This window comes from Xiphias gladius, chromosome 23, assembly GCF_016859285.1.
Source record: "Xiphias gladius isolate SHS-SW01 ecotype Sanya breed wild chromosome 23, ASM1685928v1, whole genome shotgun sequence".
Lineage (NCBI taxonomy): Eukaryota > Metazoa > Chordata > Actinopteri > Istiophoriformes > Xiphiidae > Xiphias > Xiphias gladius.
Genome location: NC_053422.1, coordinates 6,131,500 through 6,159,208, shown reverse-complemented (window position 1 = coordinate 6,159,208; position 27,709 = coordinate 6,131,500). Strand labels below are relative to the sequence as shown.

The 27,709-nt window shown below is 37.9% G+C and overlaps 1 protein-coding gene across 7 annotated transcripts in view; it reads left to right on the top strand.

Moving 5' to 3' along the window:
- The window catches only part of ldb2a (LIM domain binding 2a), a 92,436-nt gene that overhangs the window by 18,644 nt on the left and 46,083 nt on the right, over positions 1–27,709 (top strand). For all 7 annotated transcript variants that reach the window (XM_040119988.1, XM_040119987.1, XM_040119986.1 and 4 more), the window contains exon 2: positions 5,066–5,168. In XM_040119988.1, the coding sequence (XP_039975922.1) occupies positions 5,066–5,168 (103 nt within the window). The remainder of the gene's footprint in view (positions 1–5,065; positions 5,169–27,709) is intronic.

Genomic DNA, 27,709 nt, shown 5'->3' with positions numbered 1-27,709 from the left:
ATATTTAGTGACATTATAACGTTTTACGTAGTTTTAATAGGTTTTAAGTGAGGGATTGTAAGCCGGCAAGGCGGCCATATTGGCTCAATGCACCGCGATTTTTGTGCGTTTAACGGTCGGTTAAACCGGCTTTGCTAGTGATTCAGTGCTGCTACTATGAAAGTGCACAGTACACACTTTTATCGCAGTAGTCGCAGAATATAAATTGTGTGGGTTGTAGTAGCTTTTTTTTTTTCTGTTGTTGTTTTCTGTTGAATGTAGCTAAAATATCGCCCGTTGTACCGTTTTCATTTTGAGTTAAATACGCCGTCCTTGTCATTAATGTTGAGTTAAAAAGTGGTAATTGATGACTGCAGTATTAGCAGCCATACAGATGAGATGACTTGATTAATCGATAAGCTAACTGACAGAAAATTAATCAGTAACTATTTTAATAACTGCTCTATCATTCAAGTCATTGTAAAAGCAAAAACACCAATCATCTGCTTCTCCAATGCATGGTCTGCTGTCAAAATTGCCAGCTCCAGCAGTGTTCATGTCATATCAAAGTTATCGTAATTACAAGTTTATGACTAGTAAACATGGTGATTAAATGCAGATTTAATGCGTATAGATCTGAATTTAATTAATCAGTGTATAGATTTTTAAAAATCCATCTTTACTTGCTCTGGAGGACATGAAGACCTCCGAGTCGTAAACATGGGAAAATGTCTCATTTTATCCCATGTAATGTGAATGCGGCGTTATCCTTTAAAGCTAAATGCAGACACTGAAGTGTGTATTTGTCACGAGGGCTGCAACTAACGATTTTTTATTTTTATTTTAATTTTTCTTTTCAGTTAATCTGCCAGTTACTCTCCTGATTAATTGTTTGGTGTTTAAAATGTTAGAAAATAGGGAAAAATACTTTTATTTACCGCAGCCCAAGGAGATGTACCATAATGCAAAGCAGAAGTGAAGTCAGTGTCAGTGAAACTCTGTTTACATCAGAATTTTTTTTTTTTTTGGTGGGGGGGTGGTTAACTAACCCAGTTTTATTTGACCAACAGTCCAAAACCCAAAGAGGTTCAGTTAAAAACCATATGTGAGGAAGAAAAGCATCAAATTGTCACATTTGAGAAGCTAGATCCTGTAAATCTTTGGCATTTTTGCTTAAAAAACGACTAAAACAATTAATCGATTATCAAATTACTTGACATTATTTTATATTTATCCCAGCTCTATTTGTCGCAAGAACTGTTTTGATCTCTGAGTTATATCATTATTTTTATGTTACATTAAAAAAAAGTTCTTGTATAGAAATTGACTGTGTAGAGCAGGTTACACAGTGAGAATGTTGAGAGTTGCTGTGGATGTGTGTGTGTGTTGATGTGTGTGTCTGTGTGTGTGTGTGTGTGTGTGTGTGTGTGTGTGTGTGTGTGTGTGTGTATAGAGTGTCTTGTTCACCCTTCACTTGACTGTCAATCCCCAGAGACCCCGCCCCTGAATGGTACTGGATTATGGGTTGAACTCAATCTGAATGCTGAGCAGCACCAAAGTCAATCTCTCTCTGTCTCTCTCTCTTTCTCTCTCTGTTTTGTCCTGGTGTGTCACTCTTCTCCATCTTTCTGAAATAGATGTATTCACATGAAACAGACAACACACACATGCTGGCTGTTCACACCTGCTGACTCTAGCAGTAGGACACAGGCAGTGCCACACACACACACACACACACACACACAGACTCACATGACACGGCAGCTCATGCAGTTAATTCCCAGTAGACAGCTGGTCAGTAGTGTGTATTTGACTGTCATATTTCCGTTTCAAATAAAGATATCCAGGCAAAGATTTTTTTTTTTTTTTTTTTTTCAGCGCTATACTACCACCTATGCTGGCAGCTCATCCTCACCATGTCTGGGATGAACTCCATGTAAAACACACAGACATACAAGACCACATATCCCAGATATAAACACATACACAGAGAGTACCCTGGCATGTATTCATGTTTGTGTTACAGTGAGGCTGAAGGATGTATTTTAGCACTGATTTCGCATATAAAGATACAAATTACATTTATTGACCTTTATAAGGGTGCGTTAATTAGTCAGCATTTTTATTCCAGTCATGATGTTTCTGATATTTCATGATGTTGGTCCAGTTTTTGATGACACATGCAGCATTGGCCGGATTGGCTTAGTGTTCAGTGCTGAAAATTTTGTAGAGAAAAAGGAAGGCTAAAATTTACAAACAATGAAAGGCCTTAGCTGCTGTATCACTGCTTCAGTTTTTGTAAAACTTTGATTAAAATTTAGCTTTTCAGTTTTATTTAATCAATTTAAAGAACAATTTTGACAGTTAGTTAAGCAAAAAAGGCCAAACATTCGCTGCCTCCAGCTTCTCAAATGTGAGGATTTGCTGCTTCTCTCTGTTTGACATTTGACATTTGGACTGTTGGTTGGTCAAAACAAGCGATTTGACATTTAATGGACTAAATAATTAAATGATTAATCCAAAAAGTTATCAAGCATAAGGCTGCAAGTAACAGTTTTTTCATAATCAATTAATCTGCTAATTATTTTCTCAGTAAATCGATTAATCATTTGGTATATAATATGTAAGAAAATAGTGATTAAGTCCTTCCCAGTTTCTCAAACTCCAAGGTCACCTCTTCAGACATCTTGTTTTGTCTGACCGACAGTCCAAATCCCAAAAACGTTCAATTAATAATAATGAAACAACCGAGAAAATCAGGAGATCTTCATATTTGAGAGGCTGAAGACAGAGATTTTTTTTTTTTTTTTCTTTTGAAAAATGACTTTACCCATCAAAAATATTTTTCAGAAACTATTTTGATAATCTGGGAATCAGTTAATCCAATAATCACTGCAGCTGTAATTGAGAGATTATTTGATTATGAAAATAATTACTAGCTGTAGCCTGTCTTAGCAGGAGGATGTTTCTTATTACAGTTTACAGTATCATCTTTGGGGGGGTTAATGTTTATGTGAAAAAAAATGGATGCTCCTACTTTTGAGAAAAATACTGAATGATTGAAATTATGTAGACATCGTTTTCCGATACAGATGATAGCATTTTTAGCATAAAATCTGAATCTTCTTGGTAGAGTTTTGGAATAAAAATATTTGGTTTGAATGACAATGGAAAAATTTGTATGTAAGCTTCACTTCCATTAATTTTGCACAAGCAACAAACCTCAGTCTTCTAAAATGCCTTTTAAAAGTAAAAAGTAAAAAAAAAAAAGTCTCAGTTCAGTCTGTAGTCCGCTGTTCATCTGATTGGTGGCCAGCCAAAAGACCTCTCTAACTAAGTTATGATCACCTATTGATTGACCAGCTGGATGAAGGTCCAGGTTCACGTCCTCCTCACCGCATCTTTTCCCCCTCGTGTCAGACTCATTGTGTCTGAGACTAGTTGACCTGCGGGGCGCCCCAGTCGCTGCTTATTGGGCTTGACACTGCTCGATGGTGACAACGCTAATTGTCAACATCTGGGAAGCACTTGCCATCTCTCAACCCAGCGCAGAATGAAACGTGGTGATCTGTCATAATGTGTCAGAGGAAATTAGCATCAGTTGAACATTGCTGGGTGGATGGGGGAGGGCAGGGGGAGGGCAGGGGGAGTGGGGGTCATCCCGCCGACATTATCAAGGGTTTTAGTGAGGTGGGGAAAGAGGGTGAACGACTAATTTCAGGGCAAAGAGTAGGGCACTATTGCTAGTAGTGCTACAACCAAAACTTCTACTACTACTATTACTAATATTATTACTAATAATGATCCTACTACATTAATACAGCCAAAGCTAGCCATGACGCTGTTACTTTTACTGCTAATACAACTAGTACAACAACAGGTATGCTAAGCATTGGTATTGTTGGTATTACTGCTTAAAATACTTTAACTGTTACTACAACTATTATTCCTGTAGCTATTACTACAGCTACTTCTAATGATACTGATACTATTAGGCTACTACTACTGTTGCTACTACCTCTACCACAGTTTAAGTGAATGACTTACATTTGTTTATTGATACTTGAAGGAAAATAACTATAAAGCATATAAAAGTCATACTAATAGTAATACTAATACAATAATAGTAATGATAATAATAATAATAATGCCATGGATAATAACACGTTTAAAGGTACAACTCAAGGTATCCTCACCTGCTGTAAAATGTAGAAGCAGCAGTGAATTATAAAGCTGGTGGACCTCAGCTTGTATTTCAGACTTGTAAGAGCCTCAGGCAGGCCTCTCCCAAAGACCAAGCTTAAGAAAAGTAAAGGGTGTTACCAGGCTTTGGCTTTACATCGACCTGTATTGGAAGCTTTTAGGCCAGTAGCCAGCATCCTGTTCGAGCTAACTTTTTTAAACCTGATTTATAGATTAATTTTCATATGCTGGTTATTTATTTTGTAGCCGTTAGCCTTTTGTTCTTATCCTTCCACTCTGTGATGTTTTTTTATGGCCCTGTCACAATTTGTTTTAAAAATATAATGCATTTGACTATTTCACTTTTCATACTTGATTGTTGAAGCTCTTTGTAAACTACAATTTAAACAATGTGATTTAAATGAAGCTCTTGAAATTAATTTTAATGAAAAGGAACAAACAAACCAATCTACATAAAGGGAATACTTGCCCTGCACTGCTGACTTCAAACAATGTTTTTTTTTATCTCATCTCATACAAAAGCCTGCATGGCCACAATATCTTTTTCTTATCACAATGGATCAATATTGAATTTATGTAAAAAAAAAAAAAAAAAAAAAAACCAACAGCAGAGGAGCAACAACCTGGATAAAGGAAATTCACTGGATTATTAAATATTAGAAGAAAATGAAGAGTTTCATATCAAAATGAAAAAACCCTTGGTCCTCTCAGAGGCCTGGAGGGTGATGGAAGGGACATGCTTTCACACAGTGCATATTTTAGAGATGCTGATGAACTGAAGCCAGTCATTCTTGCCAAAATAGATAAATAGTAGTAATAAAGAGGAAGTTCTGCTTCTGTGTACCTGTCTTAATGACCTTTGATTCTATTTGTCCTCTAACAGGAAAGTGACAGTTTGTGGTGGGACGCCTTCGCTACAGAGTTTTTTGAGGAGGACGCCACTCTCACGCTCTCCTTCTGCCTCGAAGATGGACCAAAGAGATACAGTAAGACTCCTCTAATATTTCAGCAAAGAACAGATGGGGCACCTCTCGGAATCAAATGTGTGAACTTGTTGAATAAGAACGTGAGACTTCTCCAGTAAAAATGTGTCCATTGAGTCAAACATTTCTGCATTCTACTCTACCAAGTCTCTGTCAGTGAGAAAATTGTTCTCTCCCTCTTCTAACAATAGTTTTATGTTGTGTCTGAACATTGGTGCAGCATTACACATAACTGCTGGTAACCTCTCTCTGAAAATTTCATCACAGGCCTCTACTGTGGCCTTTGCTTTCTAAATAGAGATGTAAATGTAAACCACAGTCTTGAAAATAGGCAAATTATTGGGTATGTCTGCATTGAGACACTTCACAAAACACTGCGTTTGTGAAAGATCAAAATGGACGTGGAATGGCATCAGAATGCAGAACTCCCTGATGCCATACCTGTATTGCACATGTTTTAATTTCCAGTAGAGTTGTGAAGTTGAAGGAGTCATGTCAAGCTTCCAGACTTTCAAATGTAAAAGCTGTTCATTTTCTGCATTTTCTGCATTCTGCCTAGTGTTAGTGTAGGTGACTGCCAGTTTGAGAACTTCAAAGCTTGGATGGACATGAGTCTCTCCTTGTTGTATGATCAGAAAAAAAAAGATGAGCAGGTGTGTTACAATATATCTGGCTCTTAGGTTAGAAAGTCAAATGTATAACACTGTTTATGTTAAAATGTCAGAAAAGAAGTCAACTGGAAATCCCAATAAGCATTTCTGTAACAAAACATCCAGTCACCAAGCTTTTGATTCAGTCTCGTCCAATACTAACAGCAAGTTGAAGTTAGAGATTTTAACTTGCACGTGCACTTTGAACTCAACACCCAAACAGCAGCACATGACAGAGCAGTGGCTGTTATTGAGTTTGTGATATTGTCCCCCTCATCTCATCTGCATAGGTTCATGTTTTGATATCTGAAACATATTGAATATCACACAGACAAAGATAAGGATGTGGTGCTCTGAAATGAGCAGATGTGTGTAGTGTCTGCTGTATGTGTGTGTTAGTGTGTCTGATTCAGCTCAATCATGGTGGAGGAAGAGGGAGTGTTGAGAGCTGTTGTGAGCTGGGCCCTGGTTTGCTTTTCAAATGTAAAAATAAAAATCCCCAGTGGTGTAGAGACGGTAACCCCGTTCCCCCTGGAGCGGGAGGCTTAACACCATGGCGATGATGACTCACCGTCAGTCACAAGCTTTCCTCAATTCACATTCACGTGCTCAAAGTTACACATATGCACGCGCGCACACACACACACACACGCACATACACACGCACACACACACACACACATACAAACACAAACACAAACACACACACAAACACACACAAAAACACAAACACATCATCCAGGAAAAATCCACCACTGTCATATATACCCAGCAACAGATTTGACTCGAAAGAAAAACTAAGAATGACACCTTCTGAATGTGTTGTTGTCTGTCTAGGCTTCGCATTGGCCGCATTATATATAGAAAACAACAGTACAATGTATTGTATTGAAATTCTGAATGATATATTTTCCAGACAGCCACTGCTCAGTACTGTTGTTAATTTCAGCTGCAGCTAGTGATCAAGTTACAGTAATTCAGCAAGTAGGAGGACTTAAGGCTACTTAAAAGTTTTTGGGGAGAACTTCCTGTTGGATAACTTAGTCAATAACTAAACACCAAAATCACCCACGAGTTCACTGCAGATAATAGGGTCTCGTGCTACATGCTAACATTCAGCATAGCTTAGCAACTTGCTTCATCTTGAAATATACTGTATTATATGTCCTGGCAACACACTATGCTACTTTTAATTGCAATGACCAGAATATTGCATACTGTTAGTGTGTCAAAATAAAATCCCAAATTTCATGACTGCATATCAGGGAAATGGTTTAACCTTATCCACGTTTCATGTTTTTCATGATTTAAGTTTTAGATATTATTTACTAAAAAACAACCTACTGCCTCAAGGCTCTTTAGTTAATAAGGACAACAGATGAAAATATACATTTTTTTAAATGTGAAAAAAATAGGAAAACTCCACTTTATAGCAGCTTTGAAGCTAAAATTGGAAGTAAATCTAAACTGGATTATACATCGTAAAGACTGTGTGTCTGTTCAGGAGACTGGGCAAACATACCCTAAAATGATATAAGGATTATGCACAGATATAAGCTGCTAGGGACAGCTTTTACTGTTACTATAGAATGTGAACCTGTAATAAAGAATAATGTATGTTAATGTAAATACACTAATATATGGCAAGTATCTTTAGAGTGTCAGATAGTGTTTGAATATGTGAAAGTGTTTTTTTAGGGGGAAAAAACTACAGGAATCTCTACCTTTTCTCCCTGCAGCTTATTTCTTCACCTTTTCTATTATACGGAATCATTCTTGTGGCACAGGAATTTCTGTCCTGTCTGTTATCAGGGGGCTTTGGACTCTTGCATCCTTTGTTTTTTTATTTTACTGTTGGCAGTCCAGAAATTTAAGCTTACTCTGCTGTTGCGATCATTGTTAGTCACTGTACAAGAGCATCACCTAACTGCCTAACATATAAAATGTAAATGTGACCGGCAGTGGCCTTCCTCTGAAATAATCTTTGCCTCTGGCCCTGTGAAAAGCACAGATATGTATGTAGTTATTGTTGCTTAGGTCAGAACAGCATTGACCATTGGAGATGTGAGGGTGTGATAGGTGGAGAGTGGTTACCAGTGGTTGAAAGGACCATGCATGTGTGTCGAAAGAGTTACAACGAAACAAAGGCAGTAGCGTTTTGCAGTGGAACACAGTCTCTTCAGACGGTTATACTGTATAGAACGAAATGTTTTTAAATCAGGTTCTGAGCAGTATGGATTTTGCATGTCCTAAGGCTAAAGTGGTGATTTGTGATTATTATTACGGAGCTTATTTTAGCTCCACAGTATCACACATTTGTCACGGCATTTATAAACTGAAGAGAGAATATTTGTATCTTTAAGGATCAGACATACAAAGCAAATGAAAAGGGCAAGTCTTTCTATTTGTGTTTTCTTATGCAGCTAGTGCAAGTAAACACCCATGGTTACATTTGAGTTTATTTCTGGCAAAATGTTTATTTAATATTGAATTAAAACAGTAGAAATATATGCATTATTCAACAGAGGCACTTTCTGTATAATGTATGGGGGTATAAGTTTAAGAACTCAACACCAAATCCTTGTTGAAACTGAATTATATTTTTTGAGTCATTCAGTAGCTAATAGGATAATTACAAAGAAACAATCATTTCCCTCCACTCTGAGGTGCTTTAATTTCATAATGTTCAGCGGAAAAAAAAATTAGAAAAGCCAATTTACCTAATCTTTTTTTTTTTTTAATTTTTAATTTTTTTTTATTGCAAGGACCTGTGTTTAGGTGTTTTGTAACTTGGTGTTACAAAAACACTGGTGTTCATTGTGGCTTCTCAGGGGAAATAGATCACATTGGAAATGCCTGTGTATTAACTGATGAATGATGAATGCTAATGCATATGTGTCCTCTATGAGCCCTGTTTTCGTCTGTCTCTGTGTGTCTTTATTCTGAAATCAGTTCGATTAATTGTTCAAGTCATTTATCAAATCAAAATGTAAAAAATTTGGTCTTTCAAGCTTCTCAAAAGTTGACGACTTGCTGCTTTTCTGTTTTATGCCTTTGTAAATTGAATGTCTTTTGGGTTTTGGATGCTGGTAGGACAATACAAGTTATTTGAAGACTTTACCTCATGCTCAGGGGAATTATAATGGGCATTTGTCACTATTTTTCACAGGTATTTCTTAAACAAAACAACGAGTCGATTAATGGTTAAAATAATCAACAGATTAATCGAAAGTAAAAAACAATCAGTTTTTTTAATCTGTTTAACATTATTTTAAAGAGAATAAAGTCATCACCTTTCTCTGTGGGAACGTGTGATGGGCATTTTCACTGTTTTTCTTTTTTTTTTACTATGTTAGAGACTAAATGATTGAAAATCTGATCAACAAGTAAATCAACAATGAAAAATAAACCATAGGCTTAAGCTACCATTAAGGGAGAAAGTATCTTCAATCTGTGTTAGGTGTTTGATATTCAAAGATTGCAGGGCACTTGCATTACTTTGCCTGCTAATATAAATCAGATAGATTTCTGTGCCATAACAGTGCATTCCTTGTGACTCATTTAGTGCGTAAATTGTTCCAGCTTTTTAAATGTGAGGATTTGCTGCTTTTTCTGTTTTGTTTCGTTTTGAGCTGAATAACTGTTTTCAGAAAACAACGACTGACATTTTTCTGAACAATTATTTGATTGATCAACAATTATTTATACAGATTAATTGATAATCAAAATGATAATAAGATGCTACCTTAATCTCAAATGCAGGGCATTTTTCAGTGGGTGCAGTGGCTCTGAATTTACCAAGGAATCTTACTTTTCTACCAGTCAACTAGACACTGAGATAGAAAACCTTCAAATGACAGCTTGTTTCCTGGTGAAATGGCAGAGATTTGACAGTCTCAAGAGCCCGAGCATGTGGCTGCTGTCTGAATAATTTCCCACCCTGTGTTGCTAATGAAAAGCAAACTTCACCAGATCGTCTGTTGTGCCTAATTGTAATCTACATGTATCAGTAACAATAACCATGTCAGAAGATGACATGAGCAGCTTATCCAGACAGATTGCATTATTTCTTGCCTTGCCATTTATGAAAATGTGAGCAGTGAGAATTTGTAGTCTCAAATATGTCATAATATTTTATAGTGTCTTTTGAAATAAAACTTATTAAAGTCTTGCACTGCATTGCTTTGAAAAAACTCAATAGTTTTAATGTGTACTTGTTGGCATCATGTTTCATCTTTGGAGCACGAGTGTTTTGGTGCATATTTGTGAACCCCTTTATGTGTGTAAAACGATTCTCCATCGGTGCAGGCCAATTATTGTTTTCTACACAGAATATTCAGAAACTGTCTAATTATACTCCCAATTGCTGTGGCCTTAACATTCGCCCCAGTACCTTGTCTGGTTCTGCAATCTATGAGGCATCTGATGAAAGCTGCACTCCATGATGCAATCAAAGAGCAAGGCTCATTTTAGAAGTAGTTCAAACAAGAGAAGGAAAACTCTGCATGTTTAGTGGGCTGGTTCAGGGCAAACTGTGAAAACGATTTACAATTCATCTAGTTATTCTTGCATTGCAGCACGCAATAATTGCAGCACGCAATAATTGCAGCGATAAAATGACCACAGCTAATAATCTTTAAGCAAGCATGAGGACATAATGAGGAGGAAGAAAACAGGGGAAACCGCTTTAATACGTGTGAAGGAATGAACTGAACTGCGTCTACCCTGAAGTAAGCTTAACAAGGAACTTGCTTGGTGTAGTGAATTAAAAATGGGAATTTTTAATCAATAAACACATTATGTCCAGTTGAAAACATCGTGATGATTATATCTTTCCTACACCAGTCAAATTGAGCAGTTCTAGTAAGTCATAGATTAATCTTATTGAATTGGCTGAAAATAGCTTATACATGCAGTACAACATAATTTCTTTAGCAGGTTTTAGTCCAATGATACACATAAAACACTAAAGTATTACTGTGTTGTTTCATATCAGTGGTTTACTCTGCAGTAATGAACAGCCCTGTATACATAGTCCCATTTATTAAGCAACTTTACTCAGCATATTGATTCCAATGGTTTTATCCCAAACAAAAGGAATTTGCAAGCTGCATACATATGTCTGTATGACTGTAACCACAGGCATGTATTTAGCATCTGACTGTACTTTAGCAAGCCCAAAAGAAACCCGGTAAGGTTGCTGTTAAGCCTCCAACAGACTGTCAAAAATGTTATGTTCTTTATTCAAATTTAAAGTGATTGAGTACTGGAAAATTTTTCATCTTTTCCCTCAGTTAGGTAACTGCAAGCCAAAAAGTTTTTCAAAATTTTTGGCCACAAGGGGGCAGAAATGGAGATAAGCTAACAAACAAACATTCCAGTCGTATTACTTATTTTTAAGGTTTTGTCTACTTATACATCCAGCAAACATAGAGCAACATTATTATCCCTCCAGAGCCATATTTCCGGCCACCTGAGGCAAGTTAAGTTTAATGTTCAGTCTCCTTTTAGCTATTTTTTGGTCTCCACCAGGCCCTGACGGAAAAAAAAATACAGCTTTTTGCTCTGGCTCTGCTGGGTAGGTCACATACAGGGGGTTTATCAGAGCTTGCTTACTGAAAACAGCTGCTTACTGCTACTGGAAAAAGGTTGGTGAGAGACTTAGATTGAACCTTACAGTAAATGTGCTGTAAAATGAAAACAATGTGCTAAAAAAAAAAAGGGCTAAAACGCTGCACAGAGCTACTGAGTTGTGTGATAATTCTCTCTAGGCTCATCAGTACAAATCACCCCTTTCTCATCACATGTAGTAATTTGGCGTTATACAGATTTGAAAAAGAAAATATTAATGCAGGTTTGATTAATTTGATAATGTCCCCAGTTCAGAAATATGATACACCCCTTCACTGGCCAATCATAAACATGTCTTCAGCAAAGCCATGTAATAAAGTTTATTTCCAGCTTTAGCCCATTCCTACAGTCATCATTATGCTATTGATATCCAGTGTGTCCTTCGTATATCATTTTATAATGATGTTAATGGCCAGTCTGAGTCAAGACCTCCACATATATTTATGATGCTTGCAGCCGGTCCAGTCTCACCCCAGTGTTAAACACATTATGCCATGGCGGCATACATAATCAGAATCATGTTTACAGAGTTCATACAGTATATGTGTGAAACAACCTGAATGGAGGTCTGAGATGGAAAGATAAGTCTTGTGCTGTGATCTGCCTCCCTTTCTGTTGAATATAAGATTGACAACGGAGGGCTTGGGAAGGGCTTGTTGGAGGGGGGCTGTATTATTGAATTGGGTGGTGGGGATGAAGAGAGGGAGAGATGGAGTCCCAAATGAAGGTATGGGAGTGGTGCATTGTTGGCCTGCCTGTGCATTTGTGTGTTCGTGTGCGTGTATCTATGCCTCCATATCTGTATCTCATTGTTAGTGTTTTCTCTGTTCAAGCAGTGTTTGTGTGAATGTGCATGTCTTCGTGACTGTGTGCGTGTGTTGGGCTGAGAGTTAAAGGGGTATCTCAGTGCTTCTGTGGAGGGGGTTGTTTTGAAAGGAGGAGGGGAGAGGGAGGCTGGGGGGGTGGTGCGAAGCTGCTTTACAGAGAGATGGATAGGATGGTTTGAAGGTGTAGAGCGGTGATTGGCAGGCGGGATGATGTGGCCCTGGCTCAGCTGCAGCGCTGAGATGTAGGCTGCTGCTGATTGACAGTCGAGCCGAGGCTGGGAACCACAGCGCTGGATCGGCCACAAAGAGAGGAAGAGGGAGAAAGAGAGAGGAGAGAGAGAAATTATAGATTTAAACCAAAATATGTAGCCTTAACATTTTTCTGTGTGCTCTCTTCCTGGATGGTTCGACACTGCCATCTGTTGTAAACTATGCTGGTGGCATTTTTATGATATTTCTCACAGTTGACAATGTGCTAATCAAGCTTCTATCTGTTTAACTGAATTGGGCAAAGAGAGAGATGAAGGGAAAAATGCAAGAGTTGGAAAGACTGAATAACAGCTTACCTTTTGGAGAGACAAGCAATGATTCATAACGAAAGCACTGGGAGGATGTAGAAATCTACAGTATGTATTGTATATGCGCGAGTAACATAATGAAGTGCCCTGCAATATCTGGATAACAAACACTTTTTTCCTTCATGATAGCTTTAGCCTAAGGCAGCAACTAATGCTTTATTTTTGATAATTTTTCGATTGATTGATTTTTTTTTTTAGATACGAAGAAATTGTGAAAAATGGCCAGCACAAGTTCCCAGAGCCAAACGTGATTACTTCAGATTTCCTGTTTTGTCAGATAAAATCCCAAAATATTTAATTTACAGTGATATAAAACTGAGAAATTGGCAAATCCTCGAATTTGAGAGGCAAGAACCAATGAATGTTTGGAATTTCAGCTTGATCTTGGTGTTCATGTAGCTGCTTTTAAATAAATTACTGTTTCCCATTGCTTGGTGATCTAAGTTTTACATGTCTTGCCCAGTGTTATGCAACTTTCACCCTGGCCTTGGAAGGTGGTTTCTGAATGATGCCCCAGTTGTAAACACCAGCTATATGAAACTCACATGACACGGATTTTGATAAGGCTGTATGATAGTTTGAGCCGATCATTTAATTCTGTGGTAAGACACAAAACTCTTTGTCTGTCTCTGTCGATAAATTTTGACCTAGAGGTCCACACAGGACTATTTTTTTCAAACCACTGCATGTCCGCTTGGTAGGATTTCCGACCATTACCGCCTGCTCCTGCAGCTCCACGATCCCACTCCTGCCTGCTCCTGCAGAGATTTTGAACACTCCTGCTTGCAGCAACACTTTCTTCTGAAATCCTGTCTGCCCTATCCCGTGGGGAAAATAAGACGCACATAGCCCTTATAAATTTTTTTTTTTAATCTAAAGAAATGCTATTACAGTTATTCGACTATTTAATTAGCCACTCTCAGAAGCCTGAACTGAAAGCCTCAATCAATGCCTATAAATGTTAAAAAGAAGAAAAACAAGAAACAAAACAAAAAAAAACAGCTTTAATTTCAGGAATTAAGAAATATAAGTTATGGATCATGTCCATTACATTTTGGGGCAGATGCAAATCATTTACTGTGAATTTGAATTTTTTTCTCTGAAGTCGGGTGTATGTTTTGACACTGGCTCTCTGGGTGCCCTTCTAGTTAAATAGTTGATCTTGCTTTCTTTTTCAAGGTTTTGAGACAGAGTTAACCAGTCTAAAGACATGAAAATTAAACAACCGTCCCTATTTTTACTTGGTTTACTGGAAGACAGTGCATAGTACAAAATTCCCTCTTTTTGTTACTATCCCTTCACTGAAGCGCAGAAAGTCTCAGTGGAAACATGTAGAGGGAATTTTATACTAAGCACTAAGTTAGAATATTCACTGGATTTGACTCACTCAATCTGCTGAAGCTTCATATTAGCTTTAGACTAACACTAGAATACACAAGTATTGTGGATTTTTTCTCCCATCACTTATAATGGAAGCACACTAGGGTGGGATTTTTCAATGTCTAGTATGAACAGAATGAATGATTACAGCAAGAAAAAACTGTTTCAATGCTCCTATGGGCACATGACTATTGTTGTAAGACAGACTTGAAAAACTGGGAACTTTCAAGACCAAAAAACTAGCCTCCCATCTCCCATCCTCATGTATCTTCACGCACTCATCCCACAATGATGATGCAGACAACAAGCTCCACCTGCATAATAGTAATAATCATAATAGCATCATAAACAACCTGCATTTGCAACATGTGTGTTGGCTGCAGTGGAATCTGCAGGATTCCCACTCCCATTGCAGCCCTCTAGTCAGACTTGTGACGATGGTTCATCTTAACTAAGTTTGTTTGCCGTTTGTTTGCCGTTCTTGTGACGTGGAACTTTGCCTGAATTGGTTATTAAAACTTATATAAAAATCACAGATTTAATGTCATCAAATAATTGTTAAAGTAATCGGTTTCAGTTGCAGGTTGTGTTTTTGTTATTTTATACACTTTCTAACTGCAACGTCTGCCTGATGGCAATTAAGACATTGACTTTGGCCGGTTGATTGTTTAATCAGTGCCAGAACAGAAAGAGACTATTTACTATTTCTGTCTATTTTTCACCTGGTGATGAGCTGTTTATCGTTGCCCCTGCAACTGGCCGCTTCTTCTCTCTCTGTGTGTTGTTATTGCAACCAATCAGATAGAATGACACCAGTCTGAGTTAGAGTTGAGTCAGGTGAACATGGTAACGGCTTCTTCACATTATCAAGCGAAAAGTAAAAAAAGAGATGTTTATTTTAGCATGGAAGCAAGTTTCCTTGGGCTGAAAATGATTAATCAATCTCGTACAGTGTCTTAGCAATTTCTGAGCGAGGCAGATCGAGGCGGCTCATCTTAAAGGCACCAACAATTATTAGAAACAGTCACTCGATTCCCATAACAAGAGGCAGCAGCACCTTGTCTGTATGTAGCTGACAACCTCCTATCAGGTCCCATTAATGTATTGGTAAGATAAAAAGGAAAAAGACATGTTCCTGTCATATACTTTCCCATTTAGTTTCTGTTTGTTTTTCTCATTTTCCTTGTTACTGCTTGTTACATTAGAAAAACTGTTAAAATAGATAGTAGTTATGAGGGCTTAACCTTAAATACTATGGCAACATACTTGCCTCATCATATATTTCAAGTCCATCCATCATCAATAGTTTATTTATTTGTTTAATTTCCTGTACAGTACATTAAACATGTTATGATAATAAATATTTTAAATTAGTCACTTCCCTTCATGCATGCTTTTATGAAAACATGCCAGCTGCAAATACAGCTCTGATTCTGTGCTAAGTGGAAAACAATTTTTAATATTGCACCCTGATATAATGTGGCTGTTCTAGCCTTAAATTAGCAGTGTAACAGAAAAACGGAGGCAGTTAAAATGAAGTAGGAATCACCATCAAAGTGAACTCAGAGGGACCATGAGACAAATACAGGATGATGCAGGAGTGAAACTCTAAATGTACAATTCTCTTGATCAGCCCTTCTCAGTGATGCCAGCCAATAACAGATGCTCAAATTGATGTGAATCCAGCTTGATTTCTGTTATTCTCATGATAATTTTTTCATGCAGTATGTGTGAATCCGTGGGTGTTTGCACAGTGTGCATTTTATCTGAGACAGCAGAAGACGTGAGCAGTGGTTTTGTTGCACTGTTTGACCAGAGAAGAAAGAGATAGGCCTTTTATAGATGTAATGTGGTGCCTCTGAGGGTGCCAGGAATCATAGCCTTTTGGTTCTAAAACAGTATCCAGTATCTATAATAACTGACGCTTACTCTTGCACAAAAAGCCTGCAGGCATGAAAGTAAAGCACATTAGGAGATACACCCAATTAATTTTCAACAAAACAACGCAAGCGACTCTGCTTAAAAATATTATTGTCTGCCATTACTTATTTCTTTTGCACCATTACTTCACTTGCACCAAGTCAATTTTTTATATTGAGTGCTTTCAACAAACTATAGACAGCAAAGGACGTGAGGAACAAATAAAAATTAAAAAGAACAAAATTCAATGTTTTTAAGCAATAGAACCAGAGTTTATTTGCATGTTTGTAGAATTAAATGTTGGAATAAGAAGAATACTAAGATTAATTTTGGAAAACAGTATATTAAGTTTCCTCACTTCTACGTTTATCCGTCAGGGACGTGAACCTGACCTAGTTTCTATAGCAATAATATCTGAGAGGACCTTTCCTTATTGGGATTATGGGCATGACAGTGAGGCAGTGAGCTATGATGTTTAGCCACTGGCAGTAGGGCCCATAATTTGCCATAAAAAAGTGTTCTGGACTTGTTTTTTTTTTTTTTTTTAATAACAATAAACAATGGCTAAAACTTTTCTTCACAGAAAGTGCATAATTCAGACGTACAAAAACATTACCACCACACTACTAAGCATGGCAACCCAAAAAAAAAAAAAAAAAAATACAACTAGAAATGCTTTTTTACAAGCTCATCATCAGACCTGTCCTAATGTGTCCGACTCAAAACTGACACTGGATGTCTAAAGCCAGCCTTTAAGTGACGTAGCAGGTGACAAGTGACAGTACAGTACAGTTGATTGCATCTGTAAAACATATAACTTGGCTGTTTGATTGCAATGGTGGGATTTTGCTGCAGTGAATTATAATCATGATTTTATACACTTCTGTAAAATACCATGTGGATTATGCAAATACTACGTGTTAATACTTCTGGTGCTGTACTTCCCATTTTTCCTGTGCTTCCTAGTTTGTTGCCAATGTGAGTAACTACAATATGATGAAAGTTAGAATTTGTACACTTTTTTATAAAAATGATTGCTTTGTTTTTCAGGAAGTATATTGATTATTTTAAATTTACAAACTGTATGTTCTGCACTGCTGCCATTTTTACTTGCTCTTTTGTTCTGGACTGTACCTGGGAAGGTATGCATTTTCTTAATTTGGTATTTTCAAATTTTGGAGCTAAAGTTTTATTTATTTTCAGCATAAATCTGTTAATTACAAGAGTTGTTTGTTGGGGCAGGTGTGTAGCAGGACTGCTGTTTAGTTTGCAACGCCAGAGTGTACTGTTGAGACCATGCCGGCTAGTGTGGGTCATTCACTGAATCTGTTCATGGTATTACACAAGCACAGAGTGCAATTACTGTATGCAGCAGAAACCGTGTGAGTTCTTCCTTTCTTTACAGTTGCGTGGAAGTTATGCTGGTGACTTGCATTTATTGGGTTAAAGACAGTCCCGGGAAGTGTGGTCCTTGTTAGACCTGCTACACGAAGGATGCAAAACAGAGAAGGTGAAAATAGTAGCAGGTTTTCACTTGGAACCATTTTATACACTGATAAATCATTGTTATTTTGTCTTAGATATAGGGAACTGGCCTGTAAGCAGGCAGGGAAAACCCTAACAACACAAGCCCATGGCTCCTACACTATGATATCGTCTGTATGATTTTGTTTCAAAGCCTGTATGAAGACTAGGTAGAGAGTGGTGAGTTGGGTTGGTTTCCAGGTGGCCTGGATCAGGGTGGGAACCATTGTATGTAGCTAACAGGAAGGGGGGAACAGCTATCGGAGGGCACCAGCTGTCCGTGAGGATGGGCAGGTCCCCTGGCTTCCTGTTTCTCAACACTCTGTGTGCCCCGGAGCAAAACAAAACCTGCTTCCCATTCAAGTTTGAGAAACAATAGATGTCGCAAACAGCCTTCCTCTGGTTCTATCATCCTCTCTCCCTCTATTCCATCTTTCTTGTGTTTTCTCCATCTTTTCCTCTCTCTGTTTCTGTACTGCATCCTTGCCTCTTATCATCTTCCCAGTCCTCTCTCTATTCCCTCTTGCTCTCCAACCACTTAACATTTTCATCTTCTCCTTCTGCTTCTTTCCCTCTCCCTCCTTGCTTCTTCTTCCACATTTTCTTCCTTCATCATCTCTTTACCATCCTCTTCCTCTTCCCCATTCCTGTTCCCAAACCTCTTTATTTACTCGCTCGTTCTGTGTTTTTGCTGTTTTTTTTTGTTTTTTTTTTACTGGTCCAAGTTTGAGCATGAACACTTATTGTGCATTAATAAACTGTATATTTTGTGTGTTACTGTACGTGTATAATACAGCATGACTTGCCTTGTGGAAATGTGCAACAAACATATACCGGTTGTCTTGTTTAGTCAATTTAGATAGGTTAAAAAAATGTTGCGCGTGTGTGTGTCAAAATTAATTTCCGTTCCCTTTAAAGAGAAACAAATACTGCAGAATTTTCTGAATTTTGAAATTGCATAGTTCACTATCACTACATGGATTAAATTTACAAATCACTGTACACCTACATTTTGTAACTCATGAAATAAACATGAAATTACATTTAAAGTGTCCTGGGAAAGCCTTCCCATGAGGTCTCTTACCGTACACATCTGCGATTTGTTTCACTGAAATGGAATTTGTGAATGTTTGCTACAAGTCTTGATGGCAAGCATGCAGTTCATGAAAAATGAAGAGTGAAGTGAAACATGAGCTTTTAACAGTAGAACATTCCAGAAAGGTCAACAAGATGGCTCTGAGAGAGAGAGAGAGAAAGTTTTATCAATAATGAATAGAATTCTCATCCACACACTGGAGAGCAGAAGAAGAATTCCACCTGGGAAACACTGGCATATTGTATGTGCACACACTCATATGCATACGCACAGTGGAAATGACAGTAAACTCACACTGCTGCACAACTCACGAACACAGTGAGGCAGTGAAAGAGGGCTTGTAAGTGCAATGCGTGCACACACACACACATTCATGTGCAAACATGTATGAACAAACACGCACTCACATAAACAGTCACAAAGAGAGGGGACACCTGGTCTAAAATACAAGCAGTAGTAGAAAAAGTGTTGGCATAAGTACGAAGCACACACACAGTTGTGCACGTTCATAATGCAGAGTTATTGACACATGGAGAAATCCATATTTATATATAATACAGTGTGGTGGAGGCCCATCAGTCTCCATAGTCTATGAAAGGGCCTGCACCGCTTTACTTAAGGTATTAAATGTTTATGTGGCGCTTTTTCATCCCTCAGTAACCCTTCTTTCCACACACACACACACACACACACACACACACACACACACACACACACACACACACACACACACACACACACACACACACACACACACTCAAACACACACACGCTCACAATGGCTATAACAGCTTCCGAAAATCAGGTGAGAAATTCACAAAGTCAAAATGTGATATGAAACATGATTTTTTTCGTCTTGTTGCCTCATCATTTGTATGATTCTTTTTGAGAAGAAATGATACAAAAATTACAAGATTTTTGCTCATGTCTCATATTTTTGCAATAGGAGTGTATTTTACCGAGTACCTCATGCTATATTGTAGCTAAAAATACTGTAGCAATGAACTCCATTCTTGTGCAACTAACAGGGTGGCTGCGGCTCAGCAGGTACAGTGAGTTCACTAATTGAAGGGTTGGGGGTTCGATCCCAAGGTCCTCCTGTCAACACGCTGAAGCGTCCTTAAGAGAGATGCTGAACTCTTGAAGGCCAGTGCCTTGCATGCTAGCTTGCTGCAGTGAGTGTGTGTTATTGGGTGAATAAGAGACTAACTGTAAATAGCTTTGAATAAAAAAGCTGTGGAAGTGCAGTCCATAACTAATTACCAGCTTACCTACACTGGCAATATTTAGTGCCAATACGGGAGGTGTGTTACCTTCTTATAGTTAAGTGCAGTCTTATGACTTGTGACCCCTTAAAATGAGGCAATATCTACTTATAATCCCTCATAACAAGTAGGGAAAGTCATTTTTGCTTCTCAGATTGTTTCATTTGAAGAAATTTTAAAGGCTCTGAAAAGGTAATTTGATGATAAAAACGGAAAAAAAACCCCCACAGTTTGGTGGGGGCACCTTTCTTTTTTTTAAGGATTCCTGTTAGATTTCTCAGATTTTAAAATTGGACTCCTTCTATTGGTCCTGACCCCCATGTTGGGACCTACTGGCTAGGTTAGTAGCTGCACAGGGTAGTGGTGAGGATGGATGGACGGACAAACAAAGGACTGAATTTTACACCAGTGATTGAGTTTCTTGTCCTGTTACATGCTGCATGTGAATTTTGACTTTTTCTGTATTCAACTGAGACTATGATCTCTCCTTAACCTAAAGAAGATTGGGTGTTTTTAGTTACCTAAAATAGATCTTAATCAAGCTTAAGTTGGAGATGAATGTTTTGAAAATGAATGTTTTGTTGAAATGTTGATTAAATGATGTTATCTGTGAAACATTACATACAAGTTTGCTGTTGAAAAATTGTCAGAATATGAAAACACTCTTCTGGTTGTTTGGAAAGTGATCGTTGTTTCAATGTGGTACCCTATTTCAAGACCCTATGGTCGCATCCCAGTTGGTAGAATTGATTCATTTTAAAATGAATCATTTAAAAAAAATGGCACTTTAAGATAATTTTAAGATGGGGTCACAATTATTTTATGTAAATATTTCCCTGGGGATTGCTTCACCAGCTGCTCTTGAATAGCATCCAGTTCTTTTAAATGCATTTGCTTTGATCCAACCTTAAAGACATGGAAATATTATCTCTTTTCTTTGCATCCTACTACCATTTCCAGTGTCACCTGGCTGTATGTCAAAAATTGTAAGAATAAATTATGCACAGAATTATTATATCACAGGGTAAATTTTAATAATAAAACACACTCGGGGGCACACTGCCCGCACACTGTACAGTAATGCACAAATTCATCCTGAGTTCATTTTGCTTCCTTGACTTCTAGCAGTCCCACAACCCCCAACCCTAACCCCTCCCCCTAGGTAAGCTGCTAGCAGGTATCACTGTCTCTTTTAGATCAGAGCTCGATTATCAGAGGCCAAAGGGTGCAAAGCGATGCTCATTACTATTAATTCAGGCTCAATGGGAGTTTGAGTCACACAACAGCTGTGTCTGTACCTGTGTGTTTGTTTGAGTTAGCTGTTAATTCCTTGTGAGGATGCCTTGATCAAGTGCTCGGCATCCAGTTGAGCACTCAACATCATGCAGTGTGAGACGATATTTCAGTTTTGTCCTTTAATATGTGCGACTGGAGTTTGACTTAACTTAGAGGGGAAATGATGCATCTCACCACTGAGTTCTGGCATTTTTTCTATTTGGGCTGTGCGTGGTGGTTTGGGTGGTGGTGTTGGTGGTCGTAGTGGTGGGGTGTCTTTGTGTCCTCCTCCTCTGCGTGTTGTGTCCTCCCTGCGGAACTGTGCCCCGGGGGTCGTTGCGGTGGCGGAGGGGGGGCACAACTACTGAATTATGGATGGAGGTGAAAAGGGGATGAGGGCTGGCCTCGAAGGGACATACACCCCCCCCCTCGCTTCCCTCTCTGCCCAAACAGTCACCATCCACGCGTGGCGTGAGGTTGGATGAGGATGACTGGAGATGTGTCTCTCTCTCTCTCTCTCTCTCTCTCTCTCTCTCTCTGACTTTCTGCTTGGCAGTTTTTCTTTCTCTCTCGTTACACTTTGTACCTATCTCCTTTTTCTTCTCCCTCCCAGATTTCAGCGGGTAAAGTCAAAATGATAGAGGTCCATTCAGGTGAAACTGGTCTGCGGATGTTGAGAAAACAAGACAAAGACATACAGTATCTTGGTCGTCTTCCCCTGTGAATTACCAGCAATCGGCTGGTGGTAAAACTGCTTCTCGTGGTTGTTGTTTGACTCTTTCTTCCCCTCAAAACCTTCGAAAATGTAAGGTTTGATTAACACACAATATATGTAAGAGTGTGTGTGTGTGTGTGTGTGTGTGTGTGTGTGTGTGTGTGTGTGTGTGTGTGTGTGTGTGTGTGTGTGTGTGTGTGTATATATAATATAAAATTAGATTTTTGGTTATTTTTAACATCGAAAGATCAAAATAATAATATTAATTTCTATTTTTTGCTTGTATCATAATTTTTATAGATTTTTTTTTTGGTCATCTTAATCTATGTTTTATCACATAAATTAAACTTAACTAAACAACCACACAACCAGGTTTGAAGAGGTTTGAAAGATGTAAGTTCCATCTTGAAAGTGGTGACTGTAGTGTTGAAGTCACATAAAAATCTATGTGACATTTTGCAGCATTGTTGGGTGCACAGAAGACTGTTTACTGTTGAAATTTTCCAATGTTGCACTCAGCCCTTTGCTTGTTAGTTGCTATAAGACCAGGTAGAAAAGGCTGATCCACCTTGTTCCAGCTGAATTGCATTTCTTAGTGCAAAAGTCACATGATTTTACTGTGTTTTTGCCAGTAAATCCATAATAAAGGAGGTATGTCCACTCACCACATGACTATCTCCAAGTACTGAGACAGTTGCCAGGTGTATTCCTTAGTAACACAAACCTGCTGTTTCTTACTCTTTGCATCCTGGTATCTTTTAGGATCTTTGAATAAAAATGCTAAACAACTCTGTCTCCTAAAAATTTTGTTTACATACATTTTTTTTTTTTTTTTACTCATTTGGCAGACGCTTTTATCCAAATCAACTTACGAGTGAGGCAACTTAGAGTTCAGTGTCTCGCCCAAGGACACGCCGGCACACGGACAGGAGGAACTGGTGATCAAACCGCCAACCCTGTCAGTGGGGATCTGTGTACAACCCGCTCTACCACCTGAGCCACAGCCGCCCATTACATACTACAAACTAGAGCAATAGAAAATAACATTTAAAGAAACGCTGCCATTATTAGGTTTCTCATCAACATGATAAAGAAACATTTTTAAGAAACATTTCTACAAAGTTGCAAAGCCTTAACCAATGATGTTTTTCGGTTATTTTCCCTGCAATGTGCACAACTCAATCAGATTACCTTCTTGTGGTCCTGTTTGGCACTCAAAGCATTTGGTTAATGTTAAGGACAGTTCACGGTCAAGGTTAAAGATTTAAAAAGCTAACACTGACTTGAAGCACAAGCGAGGACGTGCTTACTCTTTCAATAATTACCCAAACCACCTCTTTTTCCAGCCTTAACCAAAGTGCTGCAAATAATAGTAATGATAATGATGATGATGACGATGATAATGATGATGATGATGATGATGATGATGATGATACTAAAAATAAAATCACGCTTCTAAAAAAAAAAAGATGTTGTAAAGGTCGAAATCAAGACTAGCCATTTTTTCTAAAACACACACTTAACATATCTCTGAACAAATCGCACAACTATCCAAATAAACTCTGTGACGTTCACATGATTTAGGCTAATTTCAGTCTCAATTTGTTGTCCTTGACTGACTTTCAAGATTGCACTGATTCTAACGCTTGGTGTTTGAGCAAAATGGAACATAAACAATAATATAGAGAGACAGGCATTATGGAAGTGTGTGTGACTGACAAATTGGCCACTGAAACATGCTAAAAAAGTTGTCATTTGAGTGAGAAATATAAAAAAATGAATGAAGGGTTTATTTTTTGATTTCCAAAATCATTTCTCCATCATATACAAGTTAGTAGTTATCGCCTGTAGTTGGTCAAGCTGGCTTTTGGTTGTTAAAATGTTGATGGTCTTGAAATTGAACCTATATTCATATAGCTATTCCTGGAGTCTGATAATACTGCATAAACATGCTACTGATTTTCTATTCGTTTCATAAACTATATTGAGTCATTGGTATGATTATACTTTTCTTGTATGTGTTGGAATACCATGATTTGAGTGACAATACCTATGATGACAGGGGACCTCTAAAACTCAGTGCCACTGTATTAAACGAGGACCGCTCCTTGCTATGCCACCCAGCAGCTCTCCTTTTTGAATTATAATTTTGAACTATGTGAACAGTGGTTTCCTCCATCTGAAATTTTGCAGCGTCTTAATGATGTGCTTTGGCTTGTGCGTTTGCACAATTGTGCAGAAGGGGTTTTAATGAAATCTATTATTGTTTTTCGTTGCAGGGGCAGTGGGGGAAGTGTTTACCTCGCCTAAATAGAAAACAGCAGCCCCCAAAATGACAGTAAAGAGAGAGAGAGAGAGAGAGAGAGAGAGAGAGAGATTGAATTAAAGTTTTATGACTGATGAATATTTCATGTTCTGGGCAGTGATTCCCACATTCTGGTGTGTGTTTGCGCAAGTGTGTGTGTGTGTTTGTGTACACTTATATGCACAGGCCCCAGTATGTGTATGTGTGTGTTCCTCTGGAATATACGCTGGGTGTTTTTAACCCTTTTTCTACTGTATTAGGATGCTAGATCTACTGCAAAGTATTTTGTCTTGTTGCCCCAATGTAAACTCACACTGGTTTTGGTCTTATATCATAAAGGATTGGCTCTGATTTCAGACTTAATACAATAACCACATGCCATATATAAAGTATGCTGAAAGAGTTTTTGGTTCCTCTACTCTTTTCTCTTCTCCTTACTGTCCATACTGTCCATACTGTGGATACACCTTAAAAGATTGGGGAGAAAATCCACAGTACCTCTTAAATTCATCCAAGGCAAGAATGACGCTTCAGCACTCTTGAGTGAAACAAATGAAGTGGGTGTCATCATTCTGCTAGCCATGTATAGGTTTTATTGTGGGTTGTTTTCCCGGCAACGAAACTACATGCACCTAACAAGACGTATCTCAGCAAATAGATACTTTCTGGTAAAAAACAAAGAGGGAATCTCGTACTACTCATTTCTATAAAGCTGGTTTATAATTAACATAAGTGCTGACAGTAGTCCCACCATAGATACCTACAGCGTATGTTATGGATTTATAGCTCAGACTTGGATTGCACCATTTGCTAGTAACACGCAGCACTAGAAGGATGTATTGTAGATAATCAGGTAGAGCTGCAACAGTTAGAATAATTGAATACTCAATTATCTCGTTTCCTATGTCTTTAATTACAGTAAACTAATTCTTTTTGGATGTTAGACTGTTGACCGGACAAAACAAAACATTTCAAAGATGTCACCATAAGCTTTTGGACAGACATTTTATAGACCAAATGATTAGTCAATAAATTGAGACAATTATCAGCAGATTAATCAATAATGAAAGAAATTGTAGGTTGCAACTCCATAATCAGGCCATATTGTTGAGCAATTGTATTTTCTGAAATAATTTGTTTACAATTTGTTTACACATCCATTCACTTTGTGATATTGAGCAGTGGCCTCTAAGCTTTTGAAACTGCTTCAAACAAAGCCATGTTTACTTGAGACCCTTCATCACACGTTGTATGTGGTCAACTAGGTTTTTTCTTTAAGCCCAAATAGGTAACATTATACAATATTTCTCAAAAAAGCAACATTTTTGTAAAAACTCTTAAAGGGAACTAATATGCGTTGCAGATACATATGATTTCTCAGCTTTCCTTCTCTGTTAATCATCTTGTGACCCCTCAGATTTATCTAACAACACCTTGTGGGTCCTGAACTCCGGTTTGAGTCTACTGATACAGAGCTACAATGGTAAATTTTACCTCGTCTTACTGGAGACTACTGCCACGCATTCCCTGTCTTTACGTTTTCTCATTCACTGTGATTGAGTTTGTCGATTGTGGCGAGCAGAAGGTTTGCTTTGAAGATTTTTTTGCTTTGTTGGATTTGTGTTTAATGAAAATTAGATGCTTACTGAGCCTTTTCTTAGTTTACTTAATGATAGTAAGGAGATTCAGACATCATGTGCATAGCTGGGTCCAAGGGCTGTGATCAATCATGTTGGCGCCCAGCAGCTACAATAAGAGCCAAAAAGAAAAAAGAGTTTTGAGACGAAATAAACTTTTGAAACACAACTTTTAAAAACAAAACTAAGTGGGACTCATCTGGAATATTATTCATAATAATATGCAACAATGCAAAACAAGAACTACTGATCAGCATTCTCTTGGATCTAAATCCTGGAAGCCTTGGAAAAATACATAGACAACTGTTTCTACCAGCTACATCATATGTCACAACTGAACTACTTACTGAATATATTCTCCACTATCAACAATCTCCAGAGGCATCAGAAGCTTATAGGAGAAAACACAAGCAGCCAAATCTGGATTATTTATTTATTTATTTATTTTACAGTGGAATAAAAAACACCAGTATTAACATGGATAATGAATAGCCTCTTTCTATCAGAACATATGGGCATTTGAGAATTGTGTTAAGGTAGAGTTTAAAAAACATAAAAACCTTAAATGTGCTGACTTTTTCTCTTGCATGCATATCTACTCATGTCTTCTGTGAGGCACTTTGTGACAATGCTGTTTGTCACAGGCCTGACAAACAGTTAACTTGAGTTGACTTAATTAGTTTGCCAATGATCTAATACCCCTCCCTGTTGACCCAGTAATCGTAGCTCATGATGGGTATTTAGATAGAGATATGAGTGATGAAGACAGACATTTGTTTGCCAAGTAGCGCAGGCTGTCGTCAACCATTGATCAAGCTCACAGATCAATATGTCAGCTGGGTTTTCATCAATGCATCTCTCATCTCACTGATCATCAACAGTGGCTTGCACCAAGGGGAAATAATCGATTTTAATAGTATTTTTAGCTTAGCTTATTGATTACAGCGAATACTGTAGGTCCAAGAAAGAGCTGGATTGTGCACACGTCACAGGATGGAAAAAAAAAATCAATATTATCTATCTGAGTCTGTTGATCTACTCCTTTTTGCAGGTCCCATAATCTGTTTGCTTTAGCCTAACCTTATGTATAGGCTATGAGCTGGTGTCCAGCTGGCTGAGTTTACAGAGAACATTCAGTAACTGAAAAATCAGAGATTATCCTCAAGAGAGTCACTAAATCTCCGCTTAGCCATTTTAAACACTTGGGACTGGAATCACTTGGGAGAGAGCTGAATGTCTTAAAATGTAAAAATGCAGAGCAGAAGTTTTAAGAATCAAGATAGTCCACTGGGAAAAACATAGTGTATGCTTAAAACAATACAGTACAGCGTTCAAATTAACTTCTGCCTGTGATCCCAAATGTCTGCATGACATAATGTGATTTTACAGCATAACACATACATACAACACATCATTACGCCATACCATAACATAACAGTACAGAAAGAGGGGGGTATTATATTAAAAAAAAGCCCAGATAGCATCCCTACGGGAACTCTTGTTTTAACTATTCAATTATATTATGTCCCATGGTGATTACTGTATATGATCCGAGTTTTTTTGTTTTGTTTGCTTTTGTTTTGTGTGAGCTCAACAATCCAAATTCCTCTCAACTGTGTTGAAATGACAATAAAGTATTGAATCTTAATCATTAATCTTGAAGATTTTGATTTGATTTGTTACAGTAAAATATTGTCCAGTAATGCGATGTGGCTTGTCATCCTTGTAAGACTCCCCTTAT